This window comes from Pristiophorus japonicus, chromosome 1, assembly GCF_044704955.1.
Source record: "Pristiophorus japonicus isolate sPriJap1 chromosome 1, sPriJap1.hap1, whole genome shotgun sequence".
Classification (NCBI taxonomy): Eukaryota; Metazoa; Chordata; class Chondrichthyes; family Pristiophoridae; genus Pristiophorus; species Pristiophorus japonicus.
This window is the reverse complement of record NC_091977.1, coordinates 159219392-159236672: the sequence shown is the minus strand read 5'-3', so window position 1 is coordinate 159236672 and position 17281 is coordinate 159219392. Positions and strand designations below refer to the sequence as shown.

The 17281-nt window shown below is 43.5% G+C and overlaps 1 protein-coding gene across 1 annotated transcript in view; it reads left to right on the top strand.

Annotated features, from left to right (window-relative positions):
• Positions 1 to 15636, top strand: part of LOC139234699 (dolichyl-diphosphooligosaccharide--protein glycosyltransferase subunit KCP2-like) — a 353523-nt gene extending 337887 nt beyond the window's left edge. Inside the window, exon 5 of the mRNA XM_070865412.1 lies at positions 15409 to 15636. Within this exon, the coding sequence (XP_070721513.1) occupies positions 15409 to 15504 (96 nt within the window). The 3' untranslated portion in view covers positions 15505 to 15636. The remainder of the gene's footprint in view (positions 1 to 15408) is intronic.
• Positions 15637 to 17281: the final 1645 nt, after the last annotated feature.

Here is a 17281-nt window from a genome sequence, read left to right as displayed (position 1 = left end):
CTCTCTGGGTGAAGAAGTTTCTCCTCATCTCGGTCCTAAATGGCTTACCCCTTATCCTTAGACTGTGACCCCTGGTTCTGGACTCCCCCAACATTGGGAACATTCTTCCTGCATCTAACCTGTCGAAACCCGTCAGAATTTTAAATGTTTCTATGAGATCCCCTCTCATTCTTCTGAACTCCAGTGAATACAAGCCCAGTTGATCCAGTCTTTCTGGATATGTCAGTCCCGCCATCCCGGGAATCAGTCTGGTGAACCTTCGCTGCACTCCCTCAATAGCAAGAATGTCCTTCCTCAAGTTCGGAGACCAAAACTGTACACAATACTCCAGATGTGGCCTCACCAAGGCCCTGTACAACTGTAGTAACAACTCCCTGCCCCTGTACTCAAATCCCCTCGCTATGAAGGCCAACATGCCATTTGCTTTCTTAACCGCCTGCTGTACCTGCATGTCAACCTTCAATGACTGATGTACCATGACACCCAGGTCTCGTTGCACCTCCCCTGTCCCACCCACCCTTACTGTTTTCAGTTTTGGACACCATACCACAGGAAGGATATATTGGCCTTGGAGGAGTATAGCATAGATTTGTGAGAATTAGACCTGGACTCCAAGGGCTAAATTACAAGGAGAGATTACACAAATTAGGGTTGTATGTGATATCTTTACAGAGACCACTAACGGGCACACACTACACAAGATGGCTCCTGAACAGAAACTGTCATCATGTGACTTTGCCACATGACCTTTAATTGTTAATACATCAGTAGTTGCATTAAATCATCATCATCATAGGCAGTCCCTCGAAATCAAGGAAGACTTGCTTCCACTCCAAAAATGAGTTCATAGGTGACTGAACAGTCCAATACGGGAATTACAGTCTCTGTCACAGGTGGGACAGACAGTCGTTGAAGGAAAGGGTGGGTGGGACTGGTTTGCCGCACGCTCCTTCCGCTGCCTGCGCTTGGCTTCTGCATGCTCTCGGCAATGAGACTCGAGGTGCTTAGCGTCCTCTCTGATGCACTTCCTCCACTTAGGGCAGTCCTCGGCTAGGGACTCCCAGGTGTCCGTGGGGCTGCCGCACCTTATCAAGGAGGCTTTGAGGGTATCCTTGAAATGTTTCCTCTGCCCACGTTCAGCCCGCCTGCCGTGTAGGAGTTCCGAGTAGAGTGCTTGCTTTGGGAGTCTTGTGTCAGGCATGCGAACAATATGGCCCGCCCAGCGGAGCTGGTCGACTGTGGTCAGTGCTTCGGTGCTGGGGATGTTGGCCTGATCAAGGATGCTAATGTTGGTGCGTCTGTTCTCCCAGGGATTTGCAGGATCTTGCGGAAACATCGTTGGTGTATTTCTCCAGCGATTTGTGGTGTCTGCTGTATATGGTCCACGTCTCTGAGCCATACAGCCCTGTAGACCATGAGCTTGGTGGCAGATTTGAGGTCCTGATTTTCGAACACTCTTTTCCTCAGGCGGCCGAAGGCTGCGCTGGTGCATTGGAGGCGGTGTTGAATCTCGTCGTTGATGTCTGCCCTTGCCGATAATAGGCTCCCAAGGTGTGGAAAGTGGTCCACCTTGTCCAGGGCCATGCCATGGATCTTGATGGCCGGGGGGGGGGGCAGGTTGGTGGAGGACCTTTGTCTTACGGATGTTTAATGTAAGGCCCATGCTTTCGTACACCTCAGTGAAGATGTTGACTATGACTTGAAGTTCAGTCTATGAATGTGCGCAGAAGCATGCGTCGTCCGCGTACTGTAGCTCGACGACAGAAATTGGGATAGTCTTGGATCTGGCCTGGAGACGACGAAGGTTGAACAGGTTCCCACTGATTCTGTAATTTAGTTCCACTCCAGCGGGGAGCTTGTTGAATGTGAGGTGGAGCATGGCAGTGAGGAAGATTGAGAAGAGGGTTGGCGCAATGACACAGCCCTGCTTGACCCCTGTCCGGATGTGGATTGGGTCTGTAATGGATCCATTGGTCAGGATCATGGCTTGCATGTCATCGTGGAGCAGGCAGAGGATGGTGATGAACTTTTGGGGGCAGCCGAAATGGAGGAGGACGCTCCATAGTCCCTCACGGTTAACAGTGTCAAAGGCCTTTGTAAGGTCAAAGAAGGCCATGTACAAGGGTTGCTGCTGTTCCCTGCATTTTTCTTGCAGCTGTAGTCTACTCGATCGAGCTCTATAACATTGTATTCCCTAGAATTTAGAAGGTTAAGGGCTGATTTGATTGAAGTTGTCAACGGTGCAGAAATTCCGCTTTCTCCTTCCCGCGGATTTTAGAGAAAAAATGCGCAGCTACCTGAAGCTGCTGCGCCAGCTCGAGTTCCCGATCCACAGGTCTCCTCTCCCTGCGCGTCACAGCGTATGCACATCAGGACATGCGCAGGCCTGGAACTGGAGTCACATGGCTCTGGGCAGCCAATCAGGTATATTATATTCTCATTCATAGTAATAGGAGTTTTGTAAGTCCGAAACTCCTATTACTATGAATGAGAAACCCCCCCAAACACCCCAAACACTAATAAAAGATAGAAAATATACACTACATATTTAAGATTCATTTAAATTAAAGTTATTAATGTCTTATAAAAAATATATATTTTCCTGATTTTTTAAAAAGTTTTTTTAATTATGCCTTAAAATTAACTTACAATGTGGGGGGGGGGGGGTTTAACAATAAAATATGTTTTTATAACTTTATTTTAATATGTTTTTGTGTGTTTTAAAACATTTGCACCTATAAAAGTAGGCTGTGCACCTGCTTTTTCAGGCGCAAGATTTTTGAGGACATTTGCTGGGCAAGATATGCGTAAATATCGCAAATGTCCTCGCTCCCGATCTGGCTATGATCTGTCAAGCTCCAGCTTGACAGATCGGAAAAAACAGTTTTCAGTGCATGCGCATTGCGCGCTGAAAACCGGCTTTTCCGATGCCTTCCCAGGTCCATAGAAACTTCGTTAGGGGACGTCGGTATTTCTACCCCATTAAGTGGAACTGATCGGGTAGCTAGAGAGAAACTATTTCCGTTGGTTGGGGAGTCTAGGACTAGGGAGCATAGTCTAAAATTTAGAACCAGACTTTTCAGGAGTGAAATTAGGAAACACTTCTATATGCAAAGTGTGGTAGAAGTTTGGAACGCTCTTCTGCAAACAGCAGTTGATGCAAGATCAATTGTTAATTTTAAATCTGAGATTGATAGCTTTCTGGTAACGAAAGGTATTACAGGATATGGGGCAAAAGTGAACATATGGAGTGAGGTCACAGATCAGGCACGTATTCAAGATGGCGGTTCACCACCACCTTCTCGAGGGCAATTAGTGATGGGCAATAATGCTGGCCTTTCCAATGATGTCCACATCCCGTGAATGAATTTTTAAAAACTAATTGAATGGCAGAACAGGCTAAAGGATCTAATGGCCTACTCCTGTTCCTATGGAGCATATGGAAGCCATTGAATTATTCAACAGGTGCATGGAGCTGGTGGTATTTAGTATATTAATCATATCAAATCATTTATATGATATATTACAATGTGAATGATGCTTTCTCATGAACACTGATTATGCACAAATGCATAAAGCATGTAATAACCATATAATATTCAAATGTGCTTATGCACAAGAGGCATATTTTGCAAGGCCCTACACTAATGCTGGGTTCTCAAGTGCAGTAGGTTGGAGTGTAGTCACTGTTGTAATGCGGGAAACACGGCATCCAACTTGCGCACAGTAAGCTCCCACAAACAATGTGATAAAGACCAGATAATCTGTTTTAGTGATGTTGATTGGGGGATACATATTGGCCAGGACATCGGGGATAACTCCCCTGCTCTTCAAAATAATGTCATGGGATCTTTTACGTCCACCTGAGTGAGCCTCGGTTTAACGTCTCATCTGAAAGACGCACCTCCGACAGTGCGGCGTTCCCTCAGCACTGCACTGTGAGTGTTGGTCTCTGTCACTGGAGTGTCAGGCTAGATTTATGTGCTCAAGAGTAGGACTTGAACCCACAACCCTCTGTCTCCGGCGAGTGTGCTACCCTACTGAAGCGCAGCTGATACACAGCTAAACTTATTTGACCCACTTGTGTTGCTGTTTAGTTGCCTGTTAGCTACTTTTAATATTTCATGTCAGGGTTTTGGAGCAGAGGGATCCCCTCACTCTTTTATACCCAGAGAAGTGACCAGGGCTCAGGAGAGGTGTGAATCTTGGGCCCGGAAGAGGCGAGGGCCCAGGGGCAGCATGGGCCAGCCTACACTGCGATGTGTGCGTGCTCGGTCTGTGCAGCAGAACTGGTCTCCAGTTAGTCTTGGGTAAACCTTGCCACTAGACCAAGACTTAGCTCTGTCAAGCCCATGTGGTGGCTGGTGTGCAACAACCACCACACGTTAAAAAAATCCATGCACAGGCATCTTCCACCCTTCACGATGTGGTTCAGGATCTGGAATATTAGGTCCTTCATTGAAACACCTGTGAACTCATCCCTTTTTTGGCGTGGAAGCAAGTCATCCTCGCTTCGAGGGACTGCCTATGATGATGAGGTTGGAATCACAGGTTTTCTGTGCATTGATTCAATAGATAGAAAATTATTGACAGCTCGACCATGATTTTGGAATCGTTGCCCCCCCCATGTACGAAGCTCTGCTGTTGGGGTGGGAGCTCACAATATTTCCCCCATACTGCCCCATCTCATCTCATAATCTCAAAAGAAAATACTTTCTGCTGAAAATACATCTAACTGATGAGAGGCTAATGTTATGGAAACTCTGCATGTTGTTAGTTTCTGCCCCTCATACACCACTGGCCTTGTAAGGGGAGGGCTGAGGTTCTATCCCTTTAGAAGGCCTTGTGGAATCCCCACCATAAGGCCCAGACACAGCACATCTAGGTCTCAGCCTAATTTACATGCCTTCCAGCACACTCCTATCAGAGCTATGGCAGGAGTGCACCTGAAGCCAACAAATCCCTTGGACCTGAAGGCCTGCATCCTAGAGTTCTAAAAGAGGTGGCTGCAGAGATCATGGATGCATTGGTTGTGATCTTCCAAAATTCCCTAGATTCTACAATGACCTCAGCAGATTGGAAGGTAGCAAGAAAGGAGGGGAAAAAAACAGAGAACTACATGCCAATTAGTCTGACATTAGTCATTGGGAAAATGCTGGAATCCATTATTAAGGAAGTGGTAACAGGGCACTCAGAAAATCATAATATGATTAGGTAGAGTCAACATGGTTTTATGAAAGGGAAATTGTTTTAAACAAATTTATTCGAGTTTTTTGAAGATGTAACTAGCAGGGTACAAAAAGGGGAACCACTAGATGTAGTATATTTGGATTTACATTGGATTACATAGGATATACGGCAGAGAAACAGGCCATTTGGCCTAACCAGTCCAAGCTGGCGTGTATGCTCCACTCGAGCCTCCATCGTCTTTCTTCATCTAAATCTATCTGCATCTACCCGCTATTCTTTTCTCCCTCATATGCTTGTTTAGTCTCTCCTTAAATGCATCGATACTATTCGCTTCAATCACTCCCTGTGGTAGCGAGTTCCACATTCTCACCACTCTTTGGGTAAAGAAGTTTCTTCTGAATTCCCTATTGGATTTCTTGGTGAGTGTCTTATATTGATGGCCTCTAGTTATAAGAACATAAGAACATAAGAAATAGGAACAGGAGTAGGCCATACAGCCCCTCGAGCCTGCTCCGCTATTCAATAAGATCATGGCTGATCTGACCATGGACTCAGCTCCACTTCCCTCCCGCTCCCCATAACCCCTTATCATTTAAGAAACTGTCTATTTCTGTCTTAAATTTATTCAATGTCCCAGCTTCCACAGCTTTCTGAGGCAGTGAATTTCACAGATTTACAAACCTCTGAGAGAAGAAATTTCTTCTCATCTCAATTTTAAATGGGCGACCCCTTATTCTAAGATTGTGCCCTCTAGTTCTAGTCTCCCCCATCAGTGGAAACAACCTCTCTGCACCCACCTTGTCAAGCCTCCTCATAATCTTATACGTTTCGATAAGATCACCTCTCATTCTTCTGAATTCCAATAAGTAGAGGCCGAGCCTATTCAACCTTTCCTCATAAATCAACCCTCTCATCGCTGGAATCATCTTAGTGAACCTTCTCTGAACTGCCTCCAAAGCAAGTGTATCATTTCGGAAATATGGAAACCAAAACTGCATGCAGTATTCCAGATGTGGCCTCACCAATACCTTATATAGCTGTAGCAAGACTTCCCTGCTTTTATACTCCATCCCCTTTGCAATAAAGGCCAAGATTCCATTCGCTTTCCTGATCACTTGCTGTACCTGTATACTATCCTTTTGTGTTTCATGCACAAGTACCCCCAGGTCCCACTGTACTGCGGCACTTTGCAATCTTTCTCCATTTAAATAATAATTTGCTCTTTGATTTTTTTTCTGCCGAAGTGCATGACCTCACACTTTCCAACATTACACTCCATCTGCAAAATTTTTGCCCACTCACTTAGCCTGTCTATGTCCTTTTGCAGATTTTCTGTGTCCTCCTCACACATTGCTTTTCCTCCCATCTTTGTATCGTCAGTAAACTTGGCTGCGTTACACTCAGTCCCTTCTTCTAAGTCGTTAATATAGATTGTAAATAGTAGGGGTCCCAGCACTGATCCCTGCGGCACCCCACTAGTTACTGGTTTCCAACCAGCGAATGAACCATTTATCCTGACTCTCTGTTTTCTGTTAGTTAGCCAACCCTCTATCCATGCTAATATATTACCCCCAACCCCATGAATTTTTATCTTGTGCAGTAACCTTTTATGTGGCACCTTGTCAAATGTCTTCTGGATGTCCAAATACAACACATCCACTGGTTTCCCTTTATCCACCCTGTTCATTACATCCTCACAGAACTCCACCAAATTTGTCAAACGTGACTTCCCCTTCATAAATTCACGCTGACTCTGCCTGACTAAATTTTGCTTTTCCAAATGACCTGCTACTGCTTCTGCTTCTTTAATAATGGATTCCAACATTTTCCCAACCACAGATGTTAGGCTAACTGATCTTTCGTTTCCTGCTTTTTGTCTGCCTCCTTTTTTAAATAGGGACGTTACATTTGCAGTTTTCTGATCTGCTGGGACCTCCCCAGAATCCAGGTAATTTTGGTAAATTACAACCAATGCATCCACAATCCCTGCCACTACTTCTCTTAAGACCCTAAGATGCAAGCCATCAGGTCCAGGGGATTTATCTGCCTTAAGTCCCATTATCTTACTGAGTACCACCTCCTTAGTGATTGTGATTGTGTTAAGTTCCTCCCTCGCTATAGCTCCTAGACAATCCACTGTCGGAATATTGTTAGTGTCCTCTACCATAAAGACTGACACAAAATATTTGCTCAGAGTTTCTGCCATCTCCATGTCCCCCATTACTAATTCCCTGGTCTCGTCCTCTAAGGGACCAACATTTACTTTAGCCACCCTTTTCCTTTTTATATACCTATAGATACTCTTGCTATCTGTTTTTATATTTTGTGCTTGTTTACTTTCATAGTCTATGTTCCCTTTCTTAATCATTTTTTTAGTCGTTCTTTGCTGGCTTTTAAAAGCTTCCCAGTCTTCTGTCCTCCCACTAGTTTTGGCCACAAGTGGAAACATTCTCTCTGTATCCATTCTGTCAAAACCTTTCATAATTTTAAAGACCTTTATGAGGTCACCCCTCAGCCTTCTTTTTTCAAGAGAAAAGAGACCCAGCCTGTTCATCCTTTCCTGATATGTATACCCTCGCATTTCTAGTATCATCCTTATTAATCTTCTCTGCACCCTCTCCAGTGCCTCTATATCCTTTTTATAATATGGCGACCAGAATTGTACACAGTACTCTAAGTGTGATCTAGCTAAGGTTCGATACGGGTTTAGCATAACTTTCCTACTTTTCAATTCTATACCTCTAGAAATAAACCCTCGTGCATGGTTTGCTTTTTTATGACCTTGCTAATCTGTGTCGCAACTTTTAGCGATTTGTGTATTTGTACTCCATGATCCCTTTGTTTCTCTACCCCACCTAGACTCTCACCCTTCAAGTGACCTCAATATCCTTTCTACTAATACCTCACATTTATCTGTGTTGAACTTAATTTGCCAATTATATGCCCATTCTGCAAGTTTATTAATGTCCTCCTGTAATGTGTTGCAGTCCTCCTCAGTATTGACTGTCCAATTTGGTGTCACCCGCAAATTTAGAAATTATGTTTTTAATTCCAAAGCCTAAATTGTTAATATAAATTGTGAACAACAGTGGTCCCAGCACTGATCCTGTGGAACACCATTACCCACTTCTGCCGCTGTGAATAGCTACCTTTTACCCCTCTCTCTGCTTTCTGTCTTGATGCCAGCTAGCTATCCATTCTACTACTTGTCCCCTGACTTCTTATTCTCTGACCTTGTTTATCAGTCTATTATGGGGTACCTTATTGAATGTATTTTGAAAATCTACATAAATTACATCTACTGCAGTACCATTGTCTACTTCAAAGTTACCTCTTCAATCAATTCAATGAGGTTGGTCAAGCAAGACTTTCCCTTTTGAAATCCATGCTGACTATTCGTTATTAGATTTTTGGTTTCTAGATGCCCTTCTATTTTCTCCTTCAGTAGGGATTGCATTATTTTTCTTACCACTGATATTAAGCTGACTTATCTATAATTCCCTAGATATGTTCTATCCCCCTTCTTAAATATAAAAATTATTTTAGCTATCCACCTGTCCTCTGGCACTACACCATTTTCTAAGGCATTATTAAATATGTACAGAGCAAAGCACAAAGAGACCTTCGCCAGATGCAAGATAAATGGTGGCAGACAAAAGCAGAGGAAGTGGAACATTATGCTGAAACTCACAATACCAAGATGTTCTTCAGCACTATCAAGTCAGTCTATGGACCATCAAAACCCAGCACTACTCCACTCCTTTCAGCAGATGGCAGCACTTTGATCAAAGACAGGACTGGCATAAATGAGAAGTGGAGAGAACACTTCAGTAATCTTCTTAATAGACCTTCAACAGTGAATGAAGAAGCACTTGACTCCATACCCCAGCAACTTATCAAAGAAGATCTTGATCTTCCTCCCAGCATGGACGAAGTAAAGAAAGCAATCAACCAGGTGAGTACTGGAAAGGCTCCAGGAAAGGATGGAATCCCTGCTGAAATCTACAAGGCAGTAGGCCCAGCAACTGTCGAGGCCTTTCATGACATAATAACTAGCATCTGGGAAGATGAAGACATGCCACAGGACTTCCGTGATGCTATGATAATTTCCCTCTACAAGAACAAGGGCAACAAAGCAGACTGTGGCAACTACAGGGGAATATCACTTCTGTCCATTGCTAGGAAGATCATCGCCCGCATAGTATTGAACCAACTCATAGCTAGTGTCTCAGAAGCAAATCTCCCAGAAACACAATGTGGCTTTCGACCTGGTCGGAGCACAGCGGACATGATCTTTGCACTCAGACAAGTGCAGGAGAAGTGCATTGAGCAGAACATGGACCTGTCACTGTATTTATTGACCTCACCAAGGCCTTTGATACTGTCAACAGAGCAACGCTGTGGTCAATCTTGACGAAACTTTGGTGCCTAAGGAAGTTTGTCCACATCATTGAGCTGTTTCATGACAACATGACAGGTGAATTGCTCTCAGACGGCACAACCATGGCCCCATTTGCCATCTCAAATGGAGAGAAACAAGGTTGTGTACTCGCTCCAGTTCTGTTCAACCTATTCTTTACCTGCGTCTTGAACTATGACATAAAAGACTTGGAGTTTTGGATCTATCTGAAATATCGATTAGATGGTTCACTGTTCGACCTCCGCCGTCTTGCTGCAAAGACCAAAGTACGGAAACGACTCATCTTAGAGGCACTCTTTGTTGACGACTGCGCCCTCATGGCACACAAGGAGAGTGACCTACAATTCATACTCAGCAAATTTGCTGAGGCAACAGAATTGTTTGGCCTAACCATCAGCCTTAGTAAAACTGAGATTCTCTATCAGCCTGCCCCTGGCACCACAGTCATCATCGGCAGTATACAACTAAAGTCAGTGAACAGTTTTAAGTACCTTGGCAGCACCATATCAAGTGATGGGTCCTTGGACAAGGAGATTGATGCACAGATCTGTAAAGCCAGCCAGGCACTTGGTCGCTTGCGCACTAAGGCGTAGAGTCACCACCACATCCGACTGTCAACTAAACTATTGGTGTATAGAGCAGTCGTTCTCTCATCTCTCCTTTATGGATGTGAGACCTGGGCACCCTACAGGCATCACATCAAAAAGTTGAAAGCTTTCCATATGCGCAGTCTCAGATCTATACTCCACATACGGTGTCAAACTTTGAGGTTCTGAAGAGAGCACAATCAACTAGCATCGAGGTGATGATCATGCGAGCCCAGTTCCGGTGGGCTGGACATGTCATCCGCATGGATGAGTCAAGGATCCCTCGTCAGCTTCTTCACGGCGAGCTCTGTGAAGGTCAAAGACACCAGGGGCGCCCCACAAGCGCTACAAAGATTGCATCAAGGCAAACCTCCAGTACTGTGGCATCCGACCAAAGGACCTCGAGAATACAGCAGCTAATAAAATCCAGTGGTGAACCCTCACGAGGACTGCTTGTCAGACCTTCGAAGAAAGCCGATGTCAATGCCTGCGGGACACTAGAGATAGACGACATCAGGTGGCAGTACTGTCAGCATCAGGCACACTAAACTTCCCTTGTTCGACGTGCAAGAGACTATGTGCATCCAGAATTGGCCTGTACAGCCACTTGAAGACACATGCCATTGATGATTAGCACATCAACATCTTTGTTGGATACGACAGACTACCAAGAGATTAAATATGTGTTGTAAGGCCTCTGCTATCTCTTCCCTAACTTCTTTTAAAATGCGTGGTACAATCCATCTGAACCAGGGGTTTTATCCTCTTTGAGTTTGATTAGTTTATTTAATATATCCTCTCTTTTATTTTAAACATACTTTTCTCATTACTAATCTCATCATCCAATGTCATGTCCACCTGTTCTATCTCCCTGGTAAATACTAAAGCAAAATAATGATTTAATATTTCTGCCAACTCTCTATCATTACCTGTGGTATTATCCTATCTATCCCTTAATGGCCCAATTCCCACTACGACCGTCCTTTTTTATTGATGTACCTGTAAAATATTTTACTATTTGTTTTGTGTTCCTTGATCATTTAATTTCATAGTTCCTCTTTGCCTTCCTAATTGTTTTTTTGACTTTTCTCCTAATCTTTTCATATTCTCCCTTATCATGCATCCCCTGCTGTCTATGTACTTAACCTCAATTGTTCCCTTATGGCTTTATTCATCCATCGAGTCCCATTAGTGTTTAGTTTGTTCTTTCCTTTTAGCAGAATATATTGTTCCTGCACTCTGTTGTACACCGTTTTAAATGCTTCCTACATTGATTTTGCTCATGTTGTTGCCCATTTTATTTTCCCAAGTTCTATTCTCAGCCCCTCAAAATCAGCTTTTCTCCAATCTATTACCCTGGTTTTCGTCATATTTATGTCCTTCTCAATTATCATCTTAAAGTATATTATATTATGGTCACTATTGCCTAGATGTTCCCTACCTTTACTTCTCTATCTGTTCTTGTTCATTTCCCATTACTAGATCCGATAGCGAATCCTCCCTTGTTGGGCTTTTTACATATTGGTTTAGAAAGGAGTCCTGTACACATTGTAGGAACTCCATTCCCTTATCCCCTTTATCTACCTCTTCTGTCCAATTAATATCAGGGTATTTGAAATCCCCCATGATTATTATTCTATGTTTTTTACTCATTTCCCTCATTTGTTTGCATATTTCTTCCTCCACCTCCCTTCCACTATTAGATGGTCTTTATTATCTTTTATCTCTACCGTATAGATTCTATTTTTGTCTTGCTGATGGCTGCATCACTTTTTTATGCTGCTATTATGTTATCCCTAATAAGTGCAGCTACTCCACCTCCCCTTTTCCCCTCTCTATTTTTTCTAAATATGTTATACCCTGCAATGTTTAATTCCCAGTCCTGATTTTTCTTTAGCCATGTCTCAGTAATCTCTACTATGTCTGGTTCCTCGCAACGCATGGATGCCTCCAGCTTCCCTGTTTTATTACAAACATTGTGTACATTGCTGTACAGAGAGTTTAACTAATTTTAATAGGATTTCCTCTCACTTTATGTTTAACCATTTTTTTAGACTCCTGTTCTAAAACTCTATGTATTCCCTTGCCATCAATGTCCTCCCTTTCTTTATTCTTTCTTATGCTCTCTTTTCCTGTTTTGTTTTTATTTGGGCTGTCTACATTTCTTGTAGATCCCTCACCCCATCTTATTAGTTTAAAGCCTTTGCCACCTCCCTATTTACCCTTTCTGCTAGGACATGGGTCCCATCTCGGTTCAAGTGGAGCCCGTCCCTTGGTACAGCTCATTCCTGTCCCAGGACTGCTGCCAGTGTACCATGAAAAGGAACTCCTCTTTCCCACACCAACCCTTTAGCCACATGTTAATTTTGCTGATCTGCTGCTTCTATGCCAATTTGCATGTGGCTCGAGCAATAATCCAGAGATTATTACCCTCGAGGTCCTGCTTTTTACTTTATAGCCTAACTCCTGATACACTTTCAGCGGGTCCTCCACCCTGTTCCTATCTATGTAATTTGTTCCAGCATGGACCACGACAACTGGATTTACCCCTCTCCCTTTCTAGATTCCTCTCCAGCCGCCGTGAGATATCCATGACTGGGATTCTCGTTCTTGGTTGCTGAGGACGCTATCTAGCCCCCTAATTATAGAGTCCCCTATCACGACCATATTTAAGAACACAACAACATAAAAGATAGGAACTATTCTGCTTCCCCCCCGCCTTTGGACAGCTTTTGAGCCACGGTGCCTTGGTCTGTATTGTGGCTATCCTCCCTGCAGTCTTTCTCCTTGTCCTCACAGGTAACGAGTACATTGTACCTGTCAGACAGGACTAGTGTCTGCAGGACTTCCTTCTCAACCTCTCCTAAATCCCCGCTACCCGGCTCCCTAACATCACACCCTCCCTTTCCTGAACCTGTGCTTTCATCTGGGGTGTGACTCTATTCTGGATAAAACTGTCCAGAAATTCTTCCCCTTCCCTTATGTGTTAGAGTGTTTGCAGTTCTCCCTCCAGCTCAATGACTCTGAGAGGTGGTAATGGGACAGTAAGGCCTTTCTGACCGGGGGTTGGTGGATGGGCTGACCCATCAGAAATTGCCCCTGGGCCACGCCCAGTGTTCCTGCCCCGTTGGGCATGCGCCGACACCTTACCGGCCTGCGGCGACCTGTTTCAGCCTGGCGAGGGAAATTGCCCCGCTGGAGCGGAGCCGTCGCCCGTTGGTGCCCCTGACATCTTTTCCCGGCTGGGTGGAACGTCTGCCCTCAAAGGGAAGGGCACACCGCCGCGGCTGCCATTTTATTTTAATTGTCGGCCGACTCTGAAGTCAGCCCGGCAATGGTGGCCACGGGTTCGGCTAGGCCGCCAACAGGAAGCCTGGCACCCCCTCTTGAGTGCCGGACCGCTGGCCCGGCCGAACCCCTCCCTGGTGTTCCAGTGGGTGCTACTAAAGTGGATGCAGAGCTCGAGCGGCCCACCCCCTTAAATGAAGTGGAGGAACGTTGCTTCGGGCGGAGAATCATTACTCAATTCGAATTATCTGCCCCGTTTGGGATGGAGGGCAATTTCAGCCCTTGTATCTCTAAACCAATCCACCTTACCACTTCTCTCACTGCTAGCTTGCCTTGTAAAAAGCAAGCTCTTTTTCCGGGCTTTCATTTTCTTCCCATTTAATTTCATCCATCACCATTTGGTATCTTCTTTCTTCTCATTGTTGAGCACGCTGAGACATTCTCCTGCAGGAGGGGTGTTGTCAGAGGCTTTTCCCTCACTTTCCAATGATAGTTGTTCATCCATTTTTGGAGGAGTGGGGATCCTCACATGCTAAACATGCGTAAACAGTTCATTAGCACATTCTACCAAAATGACACCACTTTTCATTCATGTCTACTCTCTTGCTAAAATTAGCAAAGCCATTTTGACCCTTTTGTAACTTACTATTTCCCCTGCTTCCTTCATTGAATATGTTCACCATACAGAAAGTTACAGAGTATCTACTAGGTTTAAAGATAGAGATGATGGTAGATTTCTTTTGTGCAAGGTGCACTGTGTGACCCTTCCTGCAGGCGAGATTTGTGACATCATCAGGTCATAAGTAAACTGTCAAAATGTACAACTCAAAGCAGATGTCTGAATGTAAAGGTTTGAGTTATTTTTATTATGTGTGCTGCAAAAAGATCCAGGCCTTCGATTTTCCCTTGACGCACAGGCACCAATGGATGGTTTGCATCAGTCACAACATCCCAGGAATTTTCTCCCACTCCACCATTTATAATACTTATACAATTTGCCCCATTTAATTGGAAATAATATATATTTATTTTGAATTCTGCTTAAAAAATCTCCACACATTCTCATAACTTAACCTTCAGTCTCCAAATATACTGGAAATATATCAGGAATTACACAGTGAAACACACAAAGTATATTAAATGAATTGAGATAGAATTGAATTTTACAAGGCACAAGTTTCACGCTGCAAGTGATTTGTACCTTCTACTGAGGAACAAAGCAGGCTTGCTTAAGGTCAAGAGGTAGTAGTTATGCTGATGAAAATCCTGAGGCGATTCCATTACTCTCGAGTTCTTGCATGAAGCGAAGGTCTTACGGTAAATGTATGAGCCACTTAAAGGTGACTCAAGTTTCTGAGGAGGTCTGGCGATAGTGCTCAGAGATGAAAGATTTAACGGAAATTTGTATGAATGTGAAAAATAAATTAAAGTAGAATATAAATCTCCCTTTCCCAAAAGGGTTTCTGTATTCAAGCCAAGAGCCTTCCTTTCTCTTTGTTTAAGCTGTTTTGTAATGCTGGTTTAACAGTCTTGTGTTTTCCTAAGTACTGGCGATTTGATTTGCTGCTATCAAATTCCCACGATGAAATTAGATACACCATTTACACATTCAACCATTACAGCTAATGACCAGCTCTTGCACTTGAACTTAATCATCATTCTTTAGTCAAATAAACAAGTGTTTGGAATGTTAATGATGTTTTACTAATCCCCCATCTGCACTGAGAGGTGTGAGTTCGACAGAATTACATTTGACTCTTTGATTCTACAATGTTTGTTAAGGAGAAAATAGTTTACATTAGCAGTGTAAAAACATAGTAAAGCAAGTCTCAGCAGTCTCTAAATCTATTGGAATGCAGTGTGTGCGATGTGTAATTAATGAAAGGAGTTGTTGAACTTTTAATGATAACTTCTCTTTTACAGTTTAGTGTTCTCCTTGGTGGGACTGTACTTCATCAACAATCTTTCCAGGAAAACTTATCACATGTCAGAAGGTCCCGATGCTACAAAACAGCTTAATAGAAGGAAGAAGACCTGAAGCAAACCAACATTTTTTTGTGAAGCACAGAAAGTGCCAATAAAACTATTCACAGCATCCAAACTGAAAGCATGGCGAATGTGTTTTTCCAATGTACATGAAGTAGGAGATAATGTAAGGGGAACTTATTGACAATAGGGGTGGACCCGCAGCTGTTGGGGAAAGACAATGGACTCTCAGTCTAGGGAGTCATAGGTTGAAATCCTGTTGTGTGATGACATTGTTCTCACACACCACACTCTGATACTGAAATTTTGTCATGTCTGGGGACAGGAGTCAGGAACTCAATTTTGAGTATGATTTTATGTGACAAAGGCTGAACACAGATAAGTACTGAGTGAGCACAGTATATCTTGTGTGAATCAAGTGGCCACAGCTGAAAGACAAAAGTTAGTTATGGACAGACAAGTGGCAATTCAACACCTCCCGCTTTCCTTCCAATTAATGCAATCAAATGCCCTGTATATGGGTAGCAACATTTGGAAACTAACAAGAGTTACATATGGTTATAAGGCTGAAGCTAATTGCAAACCTATATAAATTCTGAAGCATGATACTTCTAAACCAAAATAAATGAGTGACACTCCTAATGAATGAGACTTGACAGGGCAGCTTGTGTACATCAAAAATAAAAACAGAAACTGCTGGAAAAACCCCGCAGGTCAGGCAGCATCTGTAGAGAGAGAAACAGAGTTAACGTTTCAGGTTGATGATCTTTCATCAGAACTGAAAAAAGCTAAAGATGTAACAGACTCTAAGTAAGTGCAGAGACAGGGAAAGGGGAGAGGGGAAGAAAGAACAAAAGGGAAGGCCTGTGATAGGGTGAAGGGCAGGAGTGATTAAATGACAAAAGTTATGAATGTACAAAACAAAAGCAGATGGTAATGGGACAAGTAAAGAAACAAAAGACGGGCCTTGAAGAGATGTAAATGGATATAGCAGAATCATCAACAACTGCTGTCTGAAAAAATAGGGACAGAGGTTATGGCCTGAAATTGTTGAACTCGATGTTGAGTCCAGAAATCTATAAAGTGCTTAAACAAAAGATGAGGTTCTGTTTCTGCGTTGAGTTTCGTTGGATCAGTGTAAGAGGCCTAGGACAGGGAGGTCAGAGTGGGAGTGGAGCAGAGAATTAAAGTGACAGGCGACTGAAAGTACATCACAATGTGTGAGGAAATCCTGAGCACCTGGAATTCCTGTGGTGGGTTGTCCCGACATCTGCTGTAACTTCAGTGGAAGATTGGTGGAAACCCCGGATAAACAGCTGTTTACCCCTTTTCTTGGCCTTTCTGTCAAAGTTACCGTGGACAATTGAGAGAAGCCCCCCAAAACAATTCTACACTGAGGGGAATATCAGTCACAGTGTACCCACAAGCACATTGCCAACAGGCATGTGTCCATGTTATAAAAATTGTGTTTCATTGATGTAAAAACAATTTTGGTTTAACAGTTCATGAGCAGATTGGCGCTTTAACCCCACAAAGTAATTCTGATTGAAGCAAAGCAAATAATGATGCAAGCTGCACAATACTAATGTCAGTGCCCTTAGTTTGGTTACGTGCACAGATGGAAGTGAAACTAGATGGTAAATAACTAGTTACTCAATGTATAATAGTCAAGGGATCTTGCGGAAACATCGTTGGTGGTATTTCTCCAGCGATTTGAGGTGTCTACTGTATATGGTCCATGTCTCTGAGCCATACAGGAGGGCTGGTATCACTATAGCCCTGTAGACCATAAGTTTGGTGCCAGATTTGA